Source organism: Chiloscyllium punctatum, chromosome 26, assembly GCF_047496795.1.
Source record: "Chiloscyllium punctatum isolate Juve2018m chromosome 26, sChiPun1.3, whole genome shotgun sequence".
Taxonomy (NCBI): domain Eukaryota; kingdom Metazoa; phylum Chordata; class Chondrichthyes; order Orectolobiformes; family Hemiscylliidae; genus Chiloscyllium; species Chiloscyllium punctatum.
In genome coordinates, this window is record NC_092764.1 from 54,213,619 (window position 1) to 54,233,754 (window position 20,136).

The following is a 20,136-nucleotide window of genomic DNA, read 5'->3' on the forward strand; positions in this document are numbered from 1 at the left end:
GCGAACCTGGCTGGTCCGGGGCCCTTTGAGAGAGGAATCCTGCACGAATACGGGTTTTGTTACGATCTGATGTTAACACATTCCGAGCATGTATATCACTACCCAATTTCGGTGTTATCCGTTGTTTTTTTTTCTCTTGAATAATGTAAGAGATTTAATTATACATTCTAGTTAGTTGTAGGTTAGATGAGTAGTTAGTTGAGTTTTGGGTTTTTTTCTGTTTGATAGATTTTGGTTATTATTTATTTAAAATTTAATTGTATATCAATGTTTATACTTGGGTTTTTTTATTTTTCTTTTGTAAAAATTGTAAAAACATGTTAAATTTTCAATAAAATATCTATTAAAAAACTTACTCGGCGAAATTGAGGACTGCAGATGCTGGAGAGAAGAGTCGAGAGTGTGGTGCTGGAAAAGCACAGCGGGTCAGGCAGCATCCGAGGAGCAGAAGAATCGACGTTTCAGGCAAAAGCCCTTCATCAGAAATTTTACCGATAACCAGGGTTAGGCTAACCAGCATATAGTGCCTGAAGATAGGAAGTAGCGGGATGATAGGCTGGACAACATCCACTGCCATTGTTCAGTATTGCCAAAATCACCCAGACCATGTGAAGGGGTCTGAGAATTGAATCTTTAGGGAGTTTAACTATTGAAATTGAAATTTACTACCTTTGAAATATGCTTTGGCTGTCAATTATGTTTGAATTTTGTTGATGCTAGCTGGTTTGTAACAGGACAACTTTTACATTTTAACTGGCAGTTTCATTCCACTGGCACTACAAAGATTCTTTCAAAAAGTTATACATCGTGAGGGCTTGTAACATAATCAACTATAAAGAAGAATGGTCACTTTGGGAAGAGATTGAAAGGTAAAAAGACCGTTTAAACCACAGAGTCAATGACTTCAGGAAGAAGACCACTTATTAAAAATATATATTTTATAAGATTACATTACAGTGTGGAAACAGGCCCTTCGGCCCAACAATCCACACCGACCCGCCGAAGCGCAAACCACCCATACCCCTACATTTACCCCTTACCTAACACTACGGGCAATTTAGCATGGCCAATTCACCTGACCTGCACATCTTTGGACTGTGGGAGGAAACCGGAGCACCTGGAGGAAACCCACGCAGACATGGGGAGAACGTGCAAACTCCACACAGTCAGTCGCCTGAAGCGGGAATTGAACCCAGGTCTCTGGCGCTGTGAGGCAACAGTGCTAACCACTGTGCCACCGTGTCGCCCTCTATTGTAGAAGGGATCATCATAAATACAAAATACAACACAACCTCTACCTGAAGGGTTACCAAATCAATCACGTTTCATTTCTCATGTTGTTCTAAATCACAATATGTGTGCATTTTCATTCTTCATTATGAAGTAGAAGGAACAATGATTCAATTCTCTGTTTGAACAGCTGTATTGTCTGTACATGTAGTGCTGCAGGGCATGAAATCTCAGGGTGATGCTCCATGCACAGCTTACAAAAGCTTTCAAAACTATTTAAAACTGCTGAGTTTGAATATTTAGACAACATCCAGTCACAGCGGACCTGAAGGTGGTGCCCTAAAATTTTGATAAACTTCCAAAGAGGACTTCTGGGCAGTTAATTAGGAGCATGTAAGCAAAGAGAGAAGAATAAAGGTTCTAGTTACAAGAAAAACCACCGGAAATACTTCCCTCTTGGCAAGTAAACAGCAGCTTTATGACATTAGTTGTTTTTACACATAAACAACTAATGCAGTAAACCCTGAATAAACAACTAATGTCACAAAACCTTCAAGTCCTTGGATCAACACAGGAATGTATTTTCATTTAGATTTGTTCACAGGAACATAAAAATATATCAGGAAGAAAAACAAAGTATTTACATGTTCGCAGAAAACTTTGTAGCTCAGAAATTGTTCCTTGTTTTTAAAACATTTTTTTCGCTTGAGGATTTTTATTTCTGTACAGTCTTGGTAGGTGTTTCTTTATGTTCGGTTAAATGGCATTTATAAAGACAGGAATTATGCACTTTTTTAATGCTTTAAAAATATTAAAGTTTTTTATGCATAATTGTTATGTTATGAAACTTTAAGTTCTTAAATTCTGAGGTCAAAACGGGAAATAAAGTGACCCAGTAATGGAGATATCAAACAACAGTAACAGTGGAAACAAAGTACTGAGATTTTAGGGAAATATAAAGGCAAACAGTTGAGGAAGATGAGTTTCTGGTGGAAGAATCTAATGTGGTAGTTGCCAGGATGATTGGTGGCAAATATCATGTTGCAACTTTACAGAGACTAATATTGGAGGGAAAGTGAGGGGAGGAAAGGACAAAGTCTTTTGGAAAGTATAGACCTAGTGCAGATGCCAGCAGGGTGGAATGGCAGAAGGTAATTTACCCAAAATAACCCACTTCAAAACCCTATTTGAAGGAATAAATAAATGAAGATGCCTCACAGGTTTTATCAGTTTTATTCAGGTATAATTAAAGCTTGGGAAGCTGAGAGCTCCCCATAGTTTTTGCCATGGAAATATCTCAGCCAGGTTTGAATTGCTAACCAATCAATATTCTTTTGGCCTGTAGTATAAGGTGTCAATATCACTTGAAAGTTAGCATTCTTGTGTTGGCCCCGATGACAGCAAAGATAAAATACTGCAAGCAAATGCTGTCTTCTCAGCAATACTCAAGTTGTGTACCACTAAGCGACAATTCTGATATTCTGCTTTGTGTTCACAGAAAGCATGGGTTCAATGTACACAAACATACTTTTACATTTTGTTCTTCCTTTTCTCAACTGAGCACGTGGACAGCAACCTGCCCATTAGCTTCACTTTGGTGATCAGTGTCTGAAAATGTACACAATCAAGTTCAAAGTGCACTTTCAATTTAGTACAACGCAGTAATCAAGACCCTCGCTCAGATATTTGAAATTGCAACAAATTTAAATGAAAACAAATCTTTGAAATATCTCATGCATAATAATAATGTATTAACCTAATTTTGCAAATACTTTATTAGTTTAGTTCTGCAACCAAAAAAGCCTTACACAACAGGGGGATAAAAAAGAGCCTCAAGCAACACAAATAAAGCAAACTAGTGCAGGGTGATAGGAATTCCACTAACTCAGTGTTGTCAGTAGTTCATTAACTTCATGCAGGGTCAACAATTCTAAAATCAAGAACAAGCACAACATGATCAAGCAGTATTAATGCGAAATTCCAATTGGTTTTACACCAGTTGGCTGCAGCAATTACAGCCAGAGGTTGCTCTGCCTCCTTCCAAGCAAAGGAATGCTACTATAAGTCACTTTCCCTGCACGTCCCTTTCCATTATATTCTATTAATTTAAATTTAACTTCAAATAGCTTTTTTTGACTTCTTCCCGCAATTTTGGAACAGAAAATTACAATTAATATCCCAATAAATATTTTAACCATGACTTTAAAATTACTTTTTACAATTTCAATGAGGGATACCAGCAGTGGGGATGAAACATCATCTAGCTCCAGTAAACACGGTCAGACTAAATAAAGTGCTGCCTATTCTTATGTACTTCTACCATATCACACTTGGTCAAGTGGCTTTTCAGTGAGGTTTAGTGTAGAAGTAGGAGAAACCTTGCTTTCAGTGAGTCAGCTCCATGACAAATGGGTTATGACTGTGCATGTCTCATTGTCCACATACCAACCAATACAGAAAGAAGGCTTTAAGATCATTCTCAGCTCTGACAAGACTTTTCAATATTTGTGGAAGTAAAAAAAAATTGAAAACTGATTTTACTGAACAAAACAGCATTCTGAAATCACAAACAATATGTGGTACACTAATACATACCTTTAAACTATCAATAACTTCTGACAGAAAATGTGCCATTATATATAGTCATTGCAATGACTATATATAATGGTTATGACCAGGTGAGGAGGGACAGAATAACACTTGAATTCTCCAACTCCTTGCTTGAACCTCCTTTAAGAGGTTTCAGCTTTGGAATTTAAAAAGAATGCATTTTGTAATTCTGAAAGAGACCCACTATTTATGTGAAGTTGTGAAGAACATACTCAGACAGGTTTCCTCAGGTTAAGTAAAGGAGAAGATAAACTTATTGCTACAATTTTTCTGGCTAAGACTGAGTATTGCAAAACTATTCATATCGTCATACACATTCATCTGGGCCCACGGACACAAAAACATAGTTTTTAGAATAAACTAGGCCTACAATGAGTTTATCGTCCATGAAAGTTACAGCAAGGGCATCTGCGGTGGTGAGAGCAGGCAACTTGAGGTCTCCTGACATCTGTGGCAGCGTGGAGTGTAGGGAGATAGAGCCCAAACACAGAGGAGATTGAACTCTTGTGGGGAATGAGAGCCCAACATGGCTAAACACTTAAGAAGGACTGCAATGTTGAACTTTTACCTTTATTTCTTTATTTTTCTACTTAGGTACCTTTCTACTTAAGATGATGTTGGGAATGGCAACATTGTACACTTTTCACTATACTCCTGTAATTGAGTACATGTGACAATAAAATCCAATTCTAATTCTATACAGTTAGTGGTTTGTGACTGGTGTTGATGCAGTGAGCTCAATGTTGTGGTATTTAGTTCTCCTTAATAAAGTTGCATGGAATAGATTTCCACATTTTAATAGATCTTGGTTCACATCACTGACTTTCTGTCAGGGATGATCACTTTTACAGAAATGAACATACAGCTTCCAAAGAGGGGGGCTGGGGTGCGGTGGGAAGTTTCTCACCTTGTCTTCAGCTTTGTCCTAATCTCTCACATGCTTTGCAAGAAGTGCCTGAAGTATTGCTAATTTGGATATTCCATAAAGATTTAATTGGTTCCTGTCTGCAGCAATTATTGCTTCAAAACAAGTAATTGCATTTAGATACCTCACCTCAGAAACATTTGAAAAGCTTCTGGATGGTATTAACAGTAGGAGATTGGTCTTTCATGCTCCCCAAGGGTTTGACTGTCTGTTTTCATCCTACTTAGTAGAACACAAAATTGTGCAATCTCTAATAATTTGTCTACTTGGTAGCCTGCTTTATTTGAAGTATTGTTATTTGTCTATAGAGGGTTTTAAGTCTTTTCAACACAGGAAAAGGAAAATTATAAATGATGTCTTTAAGACAAGAAAAGAAATCCTTGTGACAACACTCAAAATAACAATTGATTGCTTTATTGGATGACCAATAGTGGAAATTTGTCTCTGATTCTGTGTGTGATGCAGGAATTAAAGCTGGTTTTATTTTTACTACAAACACTCAGAAGGCACAATTTCATTAAATTTCCAAGACACAGTACAAACATTGCTAGCTATAATAAAGTTGCATCTTTTAATCTAAAATTAAATACACAACTAAAAGATAAAGCCTGAAGCCATAGCTTTCAGGCACTGTAAGAGGTAAGCAAGTCAAAATTACTTCAAATAATGAAAAATAACCTTCAAGACAACTCAGAAGTTCCTATTGAAACAAGGCAAAAATTCCATCAGAGATTTGTGTCAAAGGCATATGTAAAAATGTCAAAGTACTTTTCACTACCAACAGTAACTTGTCCTTGTACTGTTCTGATCCTCAACACAGTCAAGCAAGGAAGATTAGAATTAAATACAGAAAGGTTTGAGGATTTCTTTCAATATATGAGGTTTAAACAATACCGAAATGATGAGCATCAAAGTTTATAAAACTCATTAAAAGTTGCTAAGTTTACAATGTGAAAGGAACAGCTTCTGAAACACCTGAGAACAACAGCATTACGCAAGGCAAAATAACAGTGAGGTAAACGTGAGGACTGCAGATGCTGGAGATTAGAGTTGAGAGTGTGGTGCAGGAAAGGCACAGCAGTTCAGGCAGCATCCAAGGAGCAGGAAAATCTATGTTTCGGGCAAAAGCCCTTCATCAGGATGCCCTGAAGGGCTTTTAACCGAAACGTCTATTGTCCTGTTCCTCGGATGCTGCCTAACTTGCTCTGCTTTACCAGCACCACACTCTCAAAAATAACAGTGAGCTAACCCATGGTTTGGATGCACACCCAGGGCAATCGTCAAGTGGGCAGATAGATTCAGGTCAAAACTCCAACATTATGAAATTCTGTTCTTTGTTAACTGTGCAGGAGATATATTGAGGTAATACATATGTCAAATGTAGATGAGGATAAAATAAACTACAGAGCAGATATCAGCCCCACTGTGTCAGAACTTTCCTGGCGATCATACGCAAGGCAAAATGATCTTACAGCACATAAAAACAAACATTGCTGGTTCCAAAAAACAAGTAAGATTTTTAAAAAACGAGGACATTTAATTTCTCCTTTCCCATGACTCTCCAATGCTCCTTAATCTTATTCTGCTCTTATTCATAGTTACACTAATATTGGTGCCATTGCCTGTAGTCTTTCTACTCCAACGTCCTCTCTTTTTGGACAAAACCACCTTTAAGTCATAGAATCATAGAGATGTACACCATGGAAACAGACCCTTCGGTCCAACTCGTCCATGCCGACCATATATCCCAACACAATCTAGTCCCACCTGCCAGCACACGGCCCATATCCCTCCAAACCCTTGCTATTCATATATCCATCCAAATGCCTCTTAAATGTTGCAATTGTATCAGCCTCCACCACATCCTCTGGCAGCTCATTCCATACCCATACCACCCTATGTGTGAAAAAGTTGCCCCTGAGGTCTCTTTTATATCTTTTCCCTCTCACCCTAAACCTATGCCCTCTAGTTCTGGACTCCCCGACCCCAGGGAAAAGACTTTGTCTATTTATCCTATCCATGCCCCTCAATTTTGTAAACCTCTATAAGGTCACCCCTCAGATTCCGACGCTCCACGGAAAACAACTCCAGCCTATTCAGCATCTCCCTATAGCTCAAATCCTCCAACCCTGGCAACATCCTTGTAAATCTTTTCTGAACCCTTTCAGGTTTCACAACATCTTTCCGATAGGAAGGAGACCAGAATTGTACGCAATATTCCAACAGTGGCCTAACCAATGTCCCGCACAACCGTAACATGACCTCCCAACTCCTGTACTCAATACTCTGACCAATAAAGGAAAGCATACCAAACGCCTTCTTCACTATCCTATCTACCTGCGACTCCACTTTCAAGGAGCTATGAACCTGCACTCCAAGATCTCTTTGTTCAGCAACACTCCCTCGGACCTTACCATTAAGTGTATAAATCCTGCTAAGATTTGCTTTCCCAAAATGCAGCACCTCGTATTTATCTGAATTAAACTCCATCTGCCACTTCTCAGCCCATTGGCCCAGCTGGTCCAGATCCTGCTGTAATCTGAGATAACCCTCTTCGCTGTCCACTACACCTCCAATTTTGGTGTCATCTGCAAACTTATTAACTGTATTCTTATGCTCACATCCAAATCATTTGTGCAAATGACAAAAAGTAGACGACCCAGCACCGATCCTTGTGGCACTCCACTGGTTACAGGCCTCCAGACTGAAAAACAACCTCACACCACCACTCTCTGTCTTCTACCTTTGAGCCAGTTCTGTATCCAAATGGCTAGTTCTCCCTGTATTTCATGAGATCTAACCTTGCTAATCAGTCTCCCGTGGGGGACCTTGTCGAACGCCTTACTGAAGTCCATATAGATCACATCTACTACTCTGCCCTCATCAATCATCTTTGTTACTTCTTCAAAAAACTCAGTCAAGTTTGTGAGACATGATTTCCCAAGCACAAAGCCATGTTGACTATCCCTAATCAGTCCCTGCCTTTTCAAATACATGTACATCCTGTCCCTCAGGGTTCCCTCCAACAACTTGCCCACCACCGATGTCAGGCTCACCAATCTATAGTTCCCTGGTTTGTCTTTACCACCCTCCTTAAACAGTGGCACCATGTTTGCCAACCTCCAATCTTCCGGCACCTCACCTGTGACTATCGATGATACAAAAATCTCAGCAAGAGGCCCAGTAATCACTTCTCTAGCTTCCCACAGAGTTCTCGGCACTGACCACTTCCTTGCATCATTCATGATTCACATTCTTATCGCACCTTGTAACTTCAATTCCTTTGGAATCCATTGCTGGGAAGAAACACGTCAAGTGACTTGCAATCTCAACTTTCAAAATTCCCAATATACTCTGAGTACTTTGTGTGAAACCCCTGCAACCTTCAATTTGCTCAACCACTCCATCTCCAACTTTGATGTGCCTGACCCCAGTAAATTTTAATTTCTTCGATTCCAGTTGTTCTTCCTGGTAAAGTCCAAGTCAAGGGGCTAAAATCTACAAGCCCCTTGATTTTGGCAAGTGGAAGGGAGGCATGCAAAGTAGGGTAGGTGTCCATTCCACCACCCGGGGTCCATTATGTTTAAAATGAGATCATTATTGATCAACAGAACTAGTTTAAAGCTATCAAATCTGTGCTCAACGTTTTATGTTATGTGAACCCATCACATTTTCATCTTGTGTTACAGAACAAAAGCAGCCTTAAAGTCAGAAACAAGACACTCTTTGATAATTTCCATGTTACACTATATCCCTGTTTGACCTTTCAGTATTTGGTATGATCATCCTCCAATGTGGCTATGCCATTTCCCAGCCCACTGGAACTCCAGCACCCCCTCCTCTTATAGCTGAATCCATTAACATTGACTCAGCCTATGGGAGCGTTTGGCCATTCCTAGTGGAAGTATCCCTTTAATCTCTGAAGACAACAATGAGCAGTTGTATTCAGTGTATTGCTTGGACAAGGATAAAGGATACAGCTAACTAAGGAAGTGAGTATAGTTGTTGTCAGCACAGTGTTTGACAAGTAAAAAGAAGAGCCATGACAACATCAGAGCACATACATTACTGCTGATAGGGACAGTAAGGACTGCAGATGCTGGAAGTCAGAGTCAATAGATGTGAAGCTGGAAAATCACAGCAGGTCAGACAGCATCCAAGAAGCAGGAAGGTCAACATTTCACGCTGAAACCCTTCTGATGATAACCGGCAGGTAACTAACCTCACTGAGCTGACATGGTCCCTGGGCTTCTCTGAACTCCAGTTTCCCAGCTGCATCGAACTATGAATGCCGCCTGTGGGCTTCCTTGAGCCCCAACTCTCAGCTGCACCAAGTAGCTCTTGGAACTTAAAGGAACCACCACCTCTTCAAAGCTAAGAGCAGCACTTTGGTTGCATGGAGCTACCTTCTCTTGGTCCTGACTTTATCTGCACCCCAATGTTTCTCAGTTACACCAAGCAAATAGAGCTTGTGGGCTTCTTTACCTCTATGCTCTGCTTCATTGAAGGTTTCTGGTGTTTTTGTTAGCCCTAACCCCATAGAGTGCACAGCAGTACACTTAGATGCATGCCATCCTTTTCAGTTTTCTCCTTGGCTGGCCAACTGATCTCTGAATCATTTTCAGTTGGATTGTTTGAGTGACCTATTAACACATTTCCAGGTTCCATTACTAGAGAATCAAATACAAATCAGCAATGATACATCCTGTGCCCGAATGGTACAACGGCTATATTTATTGGGATTGCCATCACGAGGTGGTGCAGCAATAGACCCATGCACTAACATTGCTTGGCAATGGCAAGGCAGGTGGCTGAAATAAAGATGTACTTCCTGTATAATTGCAATGCAAACTCAATAAAATCAACGGACACTTCACCTCCTGCTGCAATGATTGTTAAAACATTTCAAAATGAAACAGAAACTTTGAGAGAGGCAAAACACAGAAAACACAGTGGATCACTGAAAAAAACTTTGGGGAAGTGTAATCAGCTTTCTGGGTGCAACAGCCTGTCTTTTTAGCAGAAACAAACAAGCAGTTTAACAGTGTGTCCATATTTTCTACACTTGTTCAAATGCACCCTGACAAAAAAGGCTGTGTCTTGCAGTGAAATGATATCCTTGGCCCTGCCTGCGAGTAGGTGCCAGATTTCACAGTACACAGGAACACACAAAATGGGTAGGATCATTATTGCAGTGGAACTGTTAAACAAATTCTTCTAATTTTGAATCTGTTGTGACCATTACAGGAGATAACACCATAGTAGTACAAATTAGCAATGTTGTTGTGTTTGTACTTACATTTAACAATTGACTTTTGTAGTTGGAGTAAGTTAAATGAGCAAGAATAATTCCAGAGTAATAAGTTAAATGAGTAAGAGTAATAACACACACACCAAGCTTCAAGTCAGTTAAGATATTACCAAAGACTAATGAACTTCTCAAGTAAATACTAAATTGTGCATGTGTGGATGCATAGCGTGGGGGTGGGGTGTGTTGGAACACATTAAGAAACACAACAATTGATATGAACTTGATGGTGCGTTTGAACTTTGAAATACCTGGCAGCCAACCAAGGTGTTTGATCACAGAAACTGTGCTGTTATCTTTGTCTTGTTCTAGAAATTAGATCACTTTCCATTGGAACTTATTTTCAGCACTCACCCTTCTTTTCCTCGGTTGTAGATTGCAAGCTCATCACCAATCCCTTCCTTTTCTTTGAAAGCTTCCCAGTCGATCTTCGATTTTTCTAGGGTGCTCAACTTTTGTTTCTTTCCCCCAATCTTTCCGAGAACGCTACCTAACCCACTTTGCCTCTTCACTCTGCATTTAGAAGACAAACAAAAGAGAACACATAGTCAGAATACAGCAGCAGTGATGCAAACAGCACATCAGACACTGAAGTAATCATTCACTGTGCACCAAAATATCAGCCTAGATTTTGTGTTCAGTTTGCTGAATTAGGGTTGGAAGCCATAACCCTAACACCTTAAAGCAGAGTGCTTCCTCTAAGCCAAGTTTAACATCCAGCCATAGCCATACTAAATTGAAGATTGGCTCAAAATAGCTACTAAAGTAGCAATTAAGCAAACATAAAAAGAATATATCTCTTGTACCCCTTCATTGCTACCAGCATTACTTCTCAGTTTTTCTTGTTTTTATTGATGGTCTGGCTACTACACTGCAGCATCAATCTTGTTCCTTGATTGAAACAATGTGATCATGGCCAAATACATAAATGTGTCTTATTTAAAATATTTGTTTGATCAATTTAAAGTTTCGCAAGGAATATTAAGTAGCTACAGATAACCATTATGAAATACTTTTAGAAGTTGGCATTAAAGCAACTAACTTAAATCCATTTTATTGAAAAAGTACACCAGGGACAAATCCCAAAAGCATAAAAAAAAACCAATGCCCCAACAGAATAAACAAATTGAACTGATACTTTGTGCTCTGTCCAGGCCAATTCTGCCGACTTCTGTGTTACTGCTTGATGCTCTCTCATCTTAAAATAAAAATGCATTTGTGGTTGGTTCTTGCCAAAAGACACTGTCAGACAGATGAGGGGAAGTACGGGAGGGAATTGGAGAGGTACTGTTCATAATTTTCCAACTTTCCTTATATACAGGGCCAATGCCAGAGGACTAGAGTCATACAAATGTTACATTTTGTTCAAAAAGAAGTGTGTAAGAATAAACTGAGCAACAGTAAGTCAGTCAATTTAGACAACTACAATGTTTATAAAATCATGAGGGCCTTAAATAAGGTGAATAGACAAGGTCTTTTCCTCAGAATAGGGGAATCCAAAACTGGACAGCATAGGTTTAAGGTGAGAGGGGAAAGATTTCAAAGGGACCTGAGGGACATTTTCACACAGAGGGTGGTGCATATATGGAACAAGCTGCCAAAGGATGTAGCAGAGGCGAGTACAATTAGGACATTCAAAAGACATTTGGACAGGTACATGGATAGCAAAGGTTTAGAGGGATATGGGCCAAATGCAGGCAAATAGGTCTAGTTCAATTTAGGAAAGCTGGTCAGTTCGGACAAGTTTGGACAAAGAGTCTGTTTGTGTGCTGTATGACTAAGTCTGTGGGCAAGTTCCTATAACCAATAACGTGGGACAAAATAAACAGTAACTTTGATAAGGGTGAATTCATTAATAAAAGCAGTTAATTAAGGAAAATCAACGCAGATTTGTTAAAATCAGAGTTTGTCTAACTAACTTGAGTGAAATTTTGTTGAGGTAATGAGTTCTAATGAAGTTAGAGTTTCTGGTTATCTGATTTTAATCCACCACAATTTCACTATATATTGCACCCAAAGTAGTGTGGGATCATGTTCAAATAACGATCAGAATCAGTGAGTGGCGAAAACAGACTCTTTTATTCAGAAATCACAGCACTAGAATCGAGGTGGCAATAGAATCCTGAAATACAGTTCTTACAACAGCCACCTTATACAGAGTTCTTACATATATTAAAATTCCATTACTATAGTGTTACTTTTTTTTATCTATAGTACGCAAAGTTTTGAAGGGCTTCCTTCTGATCTGGGAGACAGGAGATGGGTTAAAAAACGTGCTAAATGCTGGCTGTTATTTCTGGTGGGATTAAGGATGTCTGTCTGGTTTGGTTGCATAACCAAGTGGTGTTGGTTCTTTTGTCTTTTAACACAGTAAATGTTAGCAAAAATACTAGGCCAATAGGCTCTAAATAAGTTAGAAATCGTACCTGTACTTAATAAAAGAATAAAGGATATTAAACTGATTATTGCAGCTGGGTTGTCAGATTTATTTACTATTTGCCGGTATGAGTTTCATTCATTCATGCAATTTAATGGAAGTGGTGTTTTGTAGGTTAGTTCCTTAAAGGGATAATGTCCCAGTTAAAAGGTATTTAACAGGTACTTACCAATTGGGGAATCTATTTAGGTCCAGGAGATACATGGTAAGGGCTGATTAATATTACAATATTTCGTGGAGACTTGATGGGGATGGCATTGTTGTGTATGCTACATTTGTTCAGAGGTAAACACAGCCTGTAGCAAGGGCTGATAAGGTATGAAAATGCAGTAAAATATAGCAAGCTGGTGAGTGAGTTAATAAAGATAACCTATAATATATTCTTTCATAACACAAAATCTCACAGTAGTATCCATAAATTAATTTCCAAATGACACCTATTCTTTTCCATGACCATTGTCAGGAGGTGAAATGTCAGGTAAAAAAAGGGTTCTTCCTACGGACTGACACTTTTCTATGATAGCTAAATATTTACCATAGTTTCATGTTTTTGCTTTCATTACAAATTCTAAAACTTTCAGCACCACATAGGACTCTTCAGAATGAGGAGACAACTTAATCATAGCCGCCCACTTAATCCATTTGTTCACTGAGTAAGATCAGTTTTGTCTCACATTTCATTTTATTCCATTTGCCTTCCAACAAAACTAGGGCAAGATCACTAACTCAAAAGATATGGTTACAATATGCATTTTAAACCTCTCTGATTATCTAAAAAAATTGTTATGGGCATTATGCAAATTATGAATGAGTACTATTTATTACTGAATATTGGTCACAAACATAAAGATAATTATTATTTAAACCATGGAAAGCATCCATCTCAATACAGCAGCATTCATGCTCTGAATGAGGATTTTTTTCTATAGCACATTCAACACTATAGCCACTCTGTTCACACATGTAAAAGGGAAAAAGATTTTGTAAATTCATCAGATCCATCTGCTACAACTAATGATTCAAACTAGAACCAATCCATTTGAATCTGATCATAACTTCTAACCAAACTGTCCATTGCTCAGACAGGCAGACCTACTTCAGTGATCAAAGCCAGCCAAAAGATTTTGGCAGCTGACATCCTATGACAATAACTTGTTAAACTATAAGCAGTTATCTCATGCTACATGAATGATAGGACAACAATAAACTACAAATCTCCATTCCTTGTTTGCAAAGATTGTTCAATTATTTGATAGAAAATGTAAGGATGAGAAACAATTTTTAGTATAACAATGATTTTTTTTATTCATATGACAACTTTGTAGGATGTTGTTCAAATTTAATAATGACACTAAAAAGAAAAAAAATACAAAAATGTTTAACTGTACAAGCTAAGTAACCTCTCAAAATGTTTAATGTTAAGTTTTTAAACAAGCTACAGGTACCAATAAACACAATGAATATGCCTTACTTGCAAACATATTTGCAAAGTAACTCTTTGCTAACATTCTAGCTAAATATTATGTCATAATACTGAATTTAAATATAATTCACTATGTTCTTGATGCACTAACAGTGATTTTATTAAACTTGAGATTCTGGGGAAGTATGGGAAGATTTCATTGTAATTCAGTTTATAAAGCACATTACGATTTTGCTACACATGCCATACCAAATAATTCTTCCTATCAGTCACTGGAAACAGCTGTTTGGAAATCAAATAAACAAGGTTTTTTGAAACCCATTAGAATTCTAGAATTACAATCAAATGTCAGCTCGGATCATTTGGTACAATTCTTGCTTTAAAGTCTGAAGATTGTGGGCTCAAATCCCATTCTAACTGTAGTAGAGAACGAAAGGAACACTAAATTATTGGATGTAGTTCGAGTCAACTGTCTTTTGTGGTTTTCCAGGCTGATATGAAAAGGTCCCATTATGAATAGGAGTTTCTTCCAGCATTGTGGATAAAATGCTTCCCTTAACTGTCACTTCACTACATACAAAATGCTGACCTGGTTTGCCTATGTAACAGTGACTGTAATCAAAAGCATTTCATTGCCTATTAGAGGATGCCTTTAGGATGTCTAAGACAATGGAAAAATGTTACATATATGTCAGTTGTGGATTGAATGTTAAAGACCTAATATGGATTCCTGCACCATGAATGCAGTTATACTTCTGCATTCAAGTAATGAGGAAATCATGGGAAACTCTATCTTTCCAAACTATCCCAAGTCCCACAAACTACCCTGAAAATGCACAAAACTTCACTCAGAATCAGAACTGTGGCTCTTTGATGTAACAGGCAACAGACTAGACAAAGGAAAAATGTGACACACAAAAAATACAAAACTCAGCCACTGAGTCAGCATGAGAGTGAAAGAAAAGATCTTGAAACACTATTACAAAGAGTTGGTTTCAAACAGTCAGGATGCAGGAATCATGAATGGCTCCATCCTCACTTATTTATGTAAAACCATCAAGTTAAAGACAGAATCTTAGAAACTAACATATGTTCCTCTAGTTTAGTTAGGGATTGAAAGTTCCACTTTACAAGTATTGATCAATATTCTTTAAGAAACAAACAAGGAAAGTAGAAAAATATTAAGATCCATTGAATAGATTCTCCAATTAAATTAGACCCTTAAGCTGATACATTAAAATGCAGCAAAAGTCTCTGCTGACAATAACGCTGTGTAGTAGCCCCAAGATCTCTGAAATAAGTTGAAATGAAGAATGATAAAGCTTGACAAACTCAAAAATGAAAATATATGGGTGAAGAGAAAAAAAACTGTTAAACAAAGTTGGATTTTTAAAAAACTTTATAAAAATTAAATTTATATTGCCCATGCACTTACGTATTTCAAAAAAGGGCAGAGGTGCGCATGAGCAGTTGTAATTTATCTCGAGCAAACACTTTTTACAAACCAATCCGCATCTTCAAAATATATTTTTTATCCCCCAAAAAAGTCTCAATCTCCACAGGATCAGCTCCTCATCTACCAATTTAACACATCTGCATTCTCAGCACCAGTGCACAGTGGCATCACTGCATATTATCTACTAGATGCAGCAACTCTCCAAATCCCCAAGAGGCCAAAGGCAGGAGAAACACTGGCAACTGCCACACATCTGACTTTGAAATTATATTGCTGTTCCTTCACTGTCACTGAGTCAAAAGCCTGTAACATCCTTCCTAATGACACTGTGGATGTACCTACATCAAATGGGCTATACATGGTCCAAGAACACAGCTCACTACCACCTTCTCAAGGTTAATGAGGAATGGGCAATAAATGCTGGTCTTGAAAGTAATGTCCATATCCTATGAATAAATTTTAAAAAAAACTTTCTCTGGTCTTGCTCTTTTATATCTGCTTTTGTTTTTATCACATATTGCCTCTGGCCATTCACTGCACTGTTTGTTCTTTCCATAACCTTCATATAGAAATCTGTTTGATATAATGACCTCTACAAAGCAGGAAAGGATTTTTCAAAAAACAAAGCAGTAATTTTGATGAAACACATATTGATTTAAAATGGTACATTGTCTGACTCACCATGAACAAATGCCATGAAAGCATAATATACTATACGAACAAGTTAACTCATATCATGCCCACAGGAGTTACTGAAACACTGGTCAAAGAAGTAGCATTTAACAAGGGGAAAGAGACAGTAAGGTTTATTAGGGGAGCTTGAAGTCCAGGAAGCTGAGTGCACATCCACCAAAGGAATGGTGTTTTACACAATGAATGAGTGAAATACCACGCATTGATTCAACTGACAAATCATATCACACATGGAGAGTGAGGAACTGGTCGTAAAATTAAGATATTCAAAATTTTACATACTATGGCTGAGACTGGTCTCTCTACATCAACTGCATTTTAAAAATAATTAATGTTACAGTGGTATGCAGCAATATGGAAGAGCTTTGATAAGTTTAAGATTTACCACGTACCTTGACAGCTGCACACTTAACAATGACAACTAAAGGCTAAATTTCTCATGTGATTCCAAAGTCTGCACAGTAAAATCCATACTCTCGAGAGTAATTTGTGATTCAAAATGTTAAAACCATCAGAAAAGGCTTCATAAGGTAAAACTACTTTGTTACAATAATTCTTCTGAACTACCATTTAATGACTGAACTTTACTCCAATGTCATGCTTGCGATGACTAGATTTGTCCCACTTTCTTTATGCCTTGTTGACTCTTAACAGTGTTTTAGAATGGTCATGGTGCAGAAAGAAGCTTGCTGATTTACATTGAATGTGTTGTGAAAACAGGAGTCAATTTAAAATGATCAGCCTTTTTTGTTCAAACCCTTTCATGGCCTCACCCTTCTAACAACTTGCAGCCCTATAACTCTGGTTTTTTGCCCTTCAATCACTTTCAACCATTGGATCTAGAACATAATTATACATAACTCAATCTTACAACCAGCACCTCGCCTTCCATGTGTGATGTGATTTGTGTCAGTTAGATAGTTGCATGGTATTTCACTCATTCATTGTGTAAAACACCATTCCTTTGCTACACCATTGGTGGATGTGCACTCAGCTGCCTGGATTTCAAGCTCCCTTAATAAACCTTACTGTCTCTTTCCCCTTGTTAAATGCTACCTCTTTGACCAAGGTTTCAGTAACTCCTTCTAGAATTCTCTTTGCTTCAAGTCAACATTTGTTTGATTAATCTTCTGCATGTATCTGGAATGTATTGCCACACTAAAAAACACATAAAATGTTTTTGTTGTTATTGGTTGAAATAAAACAAACTCCCAGAGTTGTTCATGTATTCTCTGCCAACACAAAAAACTCCTGGGATTAAAAATAGACCGTCCCCAGCGATATGTTACTTAGAAGTAGGATGTAGTTTTGGCATTCAAAAGATGCCAAGCAGGTTACTCATATCCACCCTAACTGATAAAAAAAATCAAAGTCAGTGCTATCTGCATCCTTCAGGCTTTCTGAAAAACCATGTCTAGTCATAACAGCAATAGCAAAGTCTGCACATAAACTACACTTCTGCATTCAGTATTGACTTCTGTTTGGGCATAACTCAACTGATGATATCTTGTGGGACAGCACATAGTCAAATGGATTCTTTTTAAGACAAGTAGACCAAATGAAAAACAATTTTTCTTCAAAACATTCTTCCAAACCCAATAAGCATGCGTTTATGTACCAGTCAATAATCTGTCTGAATCACTTTGCTGACTGACACATCAAAGCACTGTCCGGATTATGCTGATCTTTCAAGTTTGTATAGTGTTTGACAGACCATGTAAATGAAGGCAGTGAGCTGGATTTGAGCAAATCTAAGTGATTATGGTGATCTTGGATCTGAAGCCTATTTCACACTTCCCCAAAAATGTATACAGTTAGTCCTTTAGTTTACAAATAGCTGTGACAATAAACATCTGACACAGAGGAAGGCAAGTTAAAATTTGGAATGCATGCCTCAAGGCAAATCAATTAAATCGAAACTGAAAAAATCTGACAGCAGAAGCATATAAAATAATTTTTAAAAGATGTAACCATCTTTTAACTTCATAACCAACTTTTTCATTCACAGGTGTCACATGAAGGACAAATTGATTTTATGCCCATTTAAATGATTCCCTTATTCCATGGAATGGAATCAGGCATAACACTGAATGATTGCCATGAAGAGATTCTAAAGATTGTTTTTTTGTGATCTTTTAAATGATAGATAATATGAAGAGATAGACGGGGATATATTTGAGATGATAGATAATGGACTCAGGATAAATACTGTGTACTTCACTTTACACCCTGGAAAGACTAAACCATTAAGTAAACATGACTCTCATGAGCTACCACAATTCATTCCAATATTTCCAAGTTAAAATACAAATCAATGTTTCAGTTCAGTTGAACACTTCTGTGTAACATTGAAGGAGTGTTACACAGTCAGAGATGCCTTCTTTGAAATGAAATACTAAACTGAGACAATGCCATTCTTAAGAAACACTATTTGAAGAGAAGAATGGGAGTTATTCCTTGTAATCTGACCAGTATGTATTCCTTAGTTAACATTACAAGAACATATCTGATTGTTATTGCATTACTGTCTGTGGGAGCTTACGGTGCACAAGTTGGCTGCTGTTTTTTTCTATATTACAACTGTGACCAGTTCATTTGCTGAAAAGCAGTTTGGAACAGCCTGAAATCACGAAAGACCCTACAGAAATAGAAGCCTTGTTTTTTTACGGGATTGCAATGGTTTCTTTGACAAGCTAGACTTCAAAACTGCCATTTTCAACTACTTATGAAAACAACTGTACTGTTCCAGGGAGTAGCGGTGATCTATAAAACACATCTTCTACAAGTTGACAAAAAGTTCCACTAAGTAATGTATAGTCATTTTTGATTGTTCAGCGGATGTACTGAATGAAAACATATGTTGATATTTCAGATGTTCATCTCATTATATGTTACATTGGTTTCAGGATTTGAACATTATGAAACATTTTGTCATATTGAATACATATTTTATTTCTTTGGGGTTACAAATCTTTTTTCCTCATGCTCAATTCTGATGAAATGCCAACAGATTATATTTTGAAAAATATTTTTGGATGAAAATACTTGCATTTACATAATGTTCTCAGCACTTTCCGTTAATACCTTGTGTCTCAAGATAATTTCTATTGTTTATAGGAATACACAAAATCCCTCAAACACCAAACAAGTGATTAGATAAACTAATTTTGTTGGTGTTTATTGAGGGAAATGTTGGATCAAGCTACACGAAGGACTCTCAGCTCCTATACTTTTAGGAAGATTTATGTCTTCATTTAAATTCTTTATCTATAAGGAAGATCAGTGATTGAGTGGAAGGAGACAGTGTACGTTAACTGGAAGGTAATCTAATTGGCAAGATTAAATTTGTGGTATCGTAAGGGTCAGTGTTGGGTCCTCAAGTATGTATTCATTGCATCCATGGATAGGTTAATTGATAGAATGCAAAAATCACCACTCCAAATTAGCATACGACAAAACACAGGTGGCATTGGAAGCAGTAGAGATGGAATTATAAAATAAGTGTTAATAATAGATTCAATAAATGGGCAAATTTATGGCAAATCAATTTAAAACAGGCAAATATGAGGATATTCGGTTTAAACCGAAAAAGGTGAGAAAAGTGTACTTTCTCAATGGCGAAAAACCAGAAGCAACCAATATTCAAAGAGGCTTGGAAGTCCACATAAACAGATCACTAAAATATAATTAACACGTAGAGAAAACAATCAAAAAGGCAAATGAAATACTGGCCTCTCCATCCAGAGGAACAGAATACAGATATGTAAAAGTCATGCTTATTCAAAGCCCTAGGCAAAAGTGAGGACTACAGATGTTGGAGATTAGAGTCATGATTAGAGTGGTGCTGGAAAAGCAAAAGCAGGTCAGGCAGCATCCGGGGAGCAGGAAAATCTACGATTCCTGATGAATGGCTCCTGCTCGAAACAGCAATTTTGCTGCTCCTTGGATGCTGCCTGACCTGCTGTGCTTTTCCAGCACCACTCTAACTTTATTCAAAGCCCTAGTCCGACCACACTTCCTGTACTGTCAGCAATTCTGAACACACTCAAACAAA

The 20,136-nt window shown here is 37.7% G+C and overlaps 1 protein-coding gene across 3 annotated transcripts in view; it reads right to left on the reverse strand.

Annotated features, from left to right (window-relative positions):
- The window catches only part of cfdp1 (craniofacial development protein 1), a 199,086-nt gene that overhangs the window by 35,600 nt on the left and 143,350 nt on the right, over nt 1–20,136 (reverse strand). For all 3 annotated transcript variants that reach the window (XM_072547429.1, XM_072547428.1, XM_072547427.1), the window contains one exon: nt 10,428–10,586. In XM_072547429.1, the coding sequence (XP_072403530.1) occupies nt 10,428–10,586 (159 nt within the window). The remainder of the gene's footprint in view (nt 1–10,427; nt 10,587–20,136) is intronic.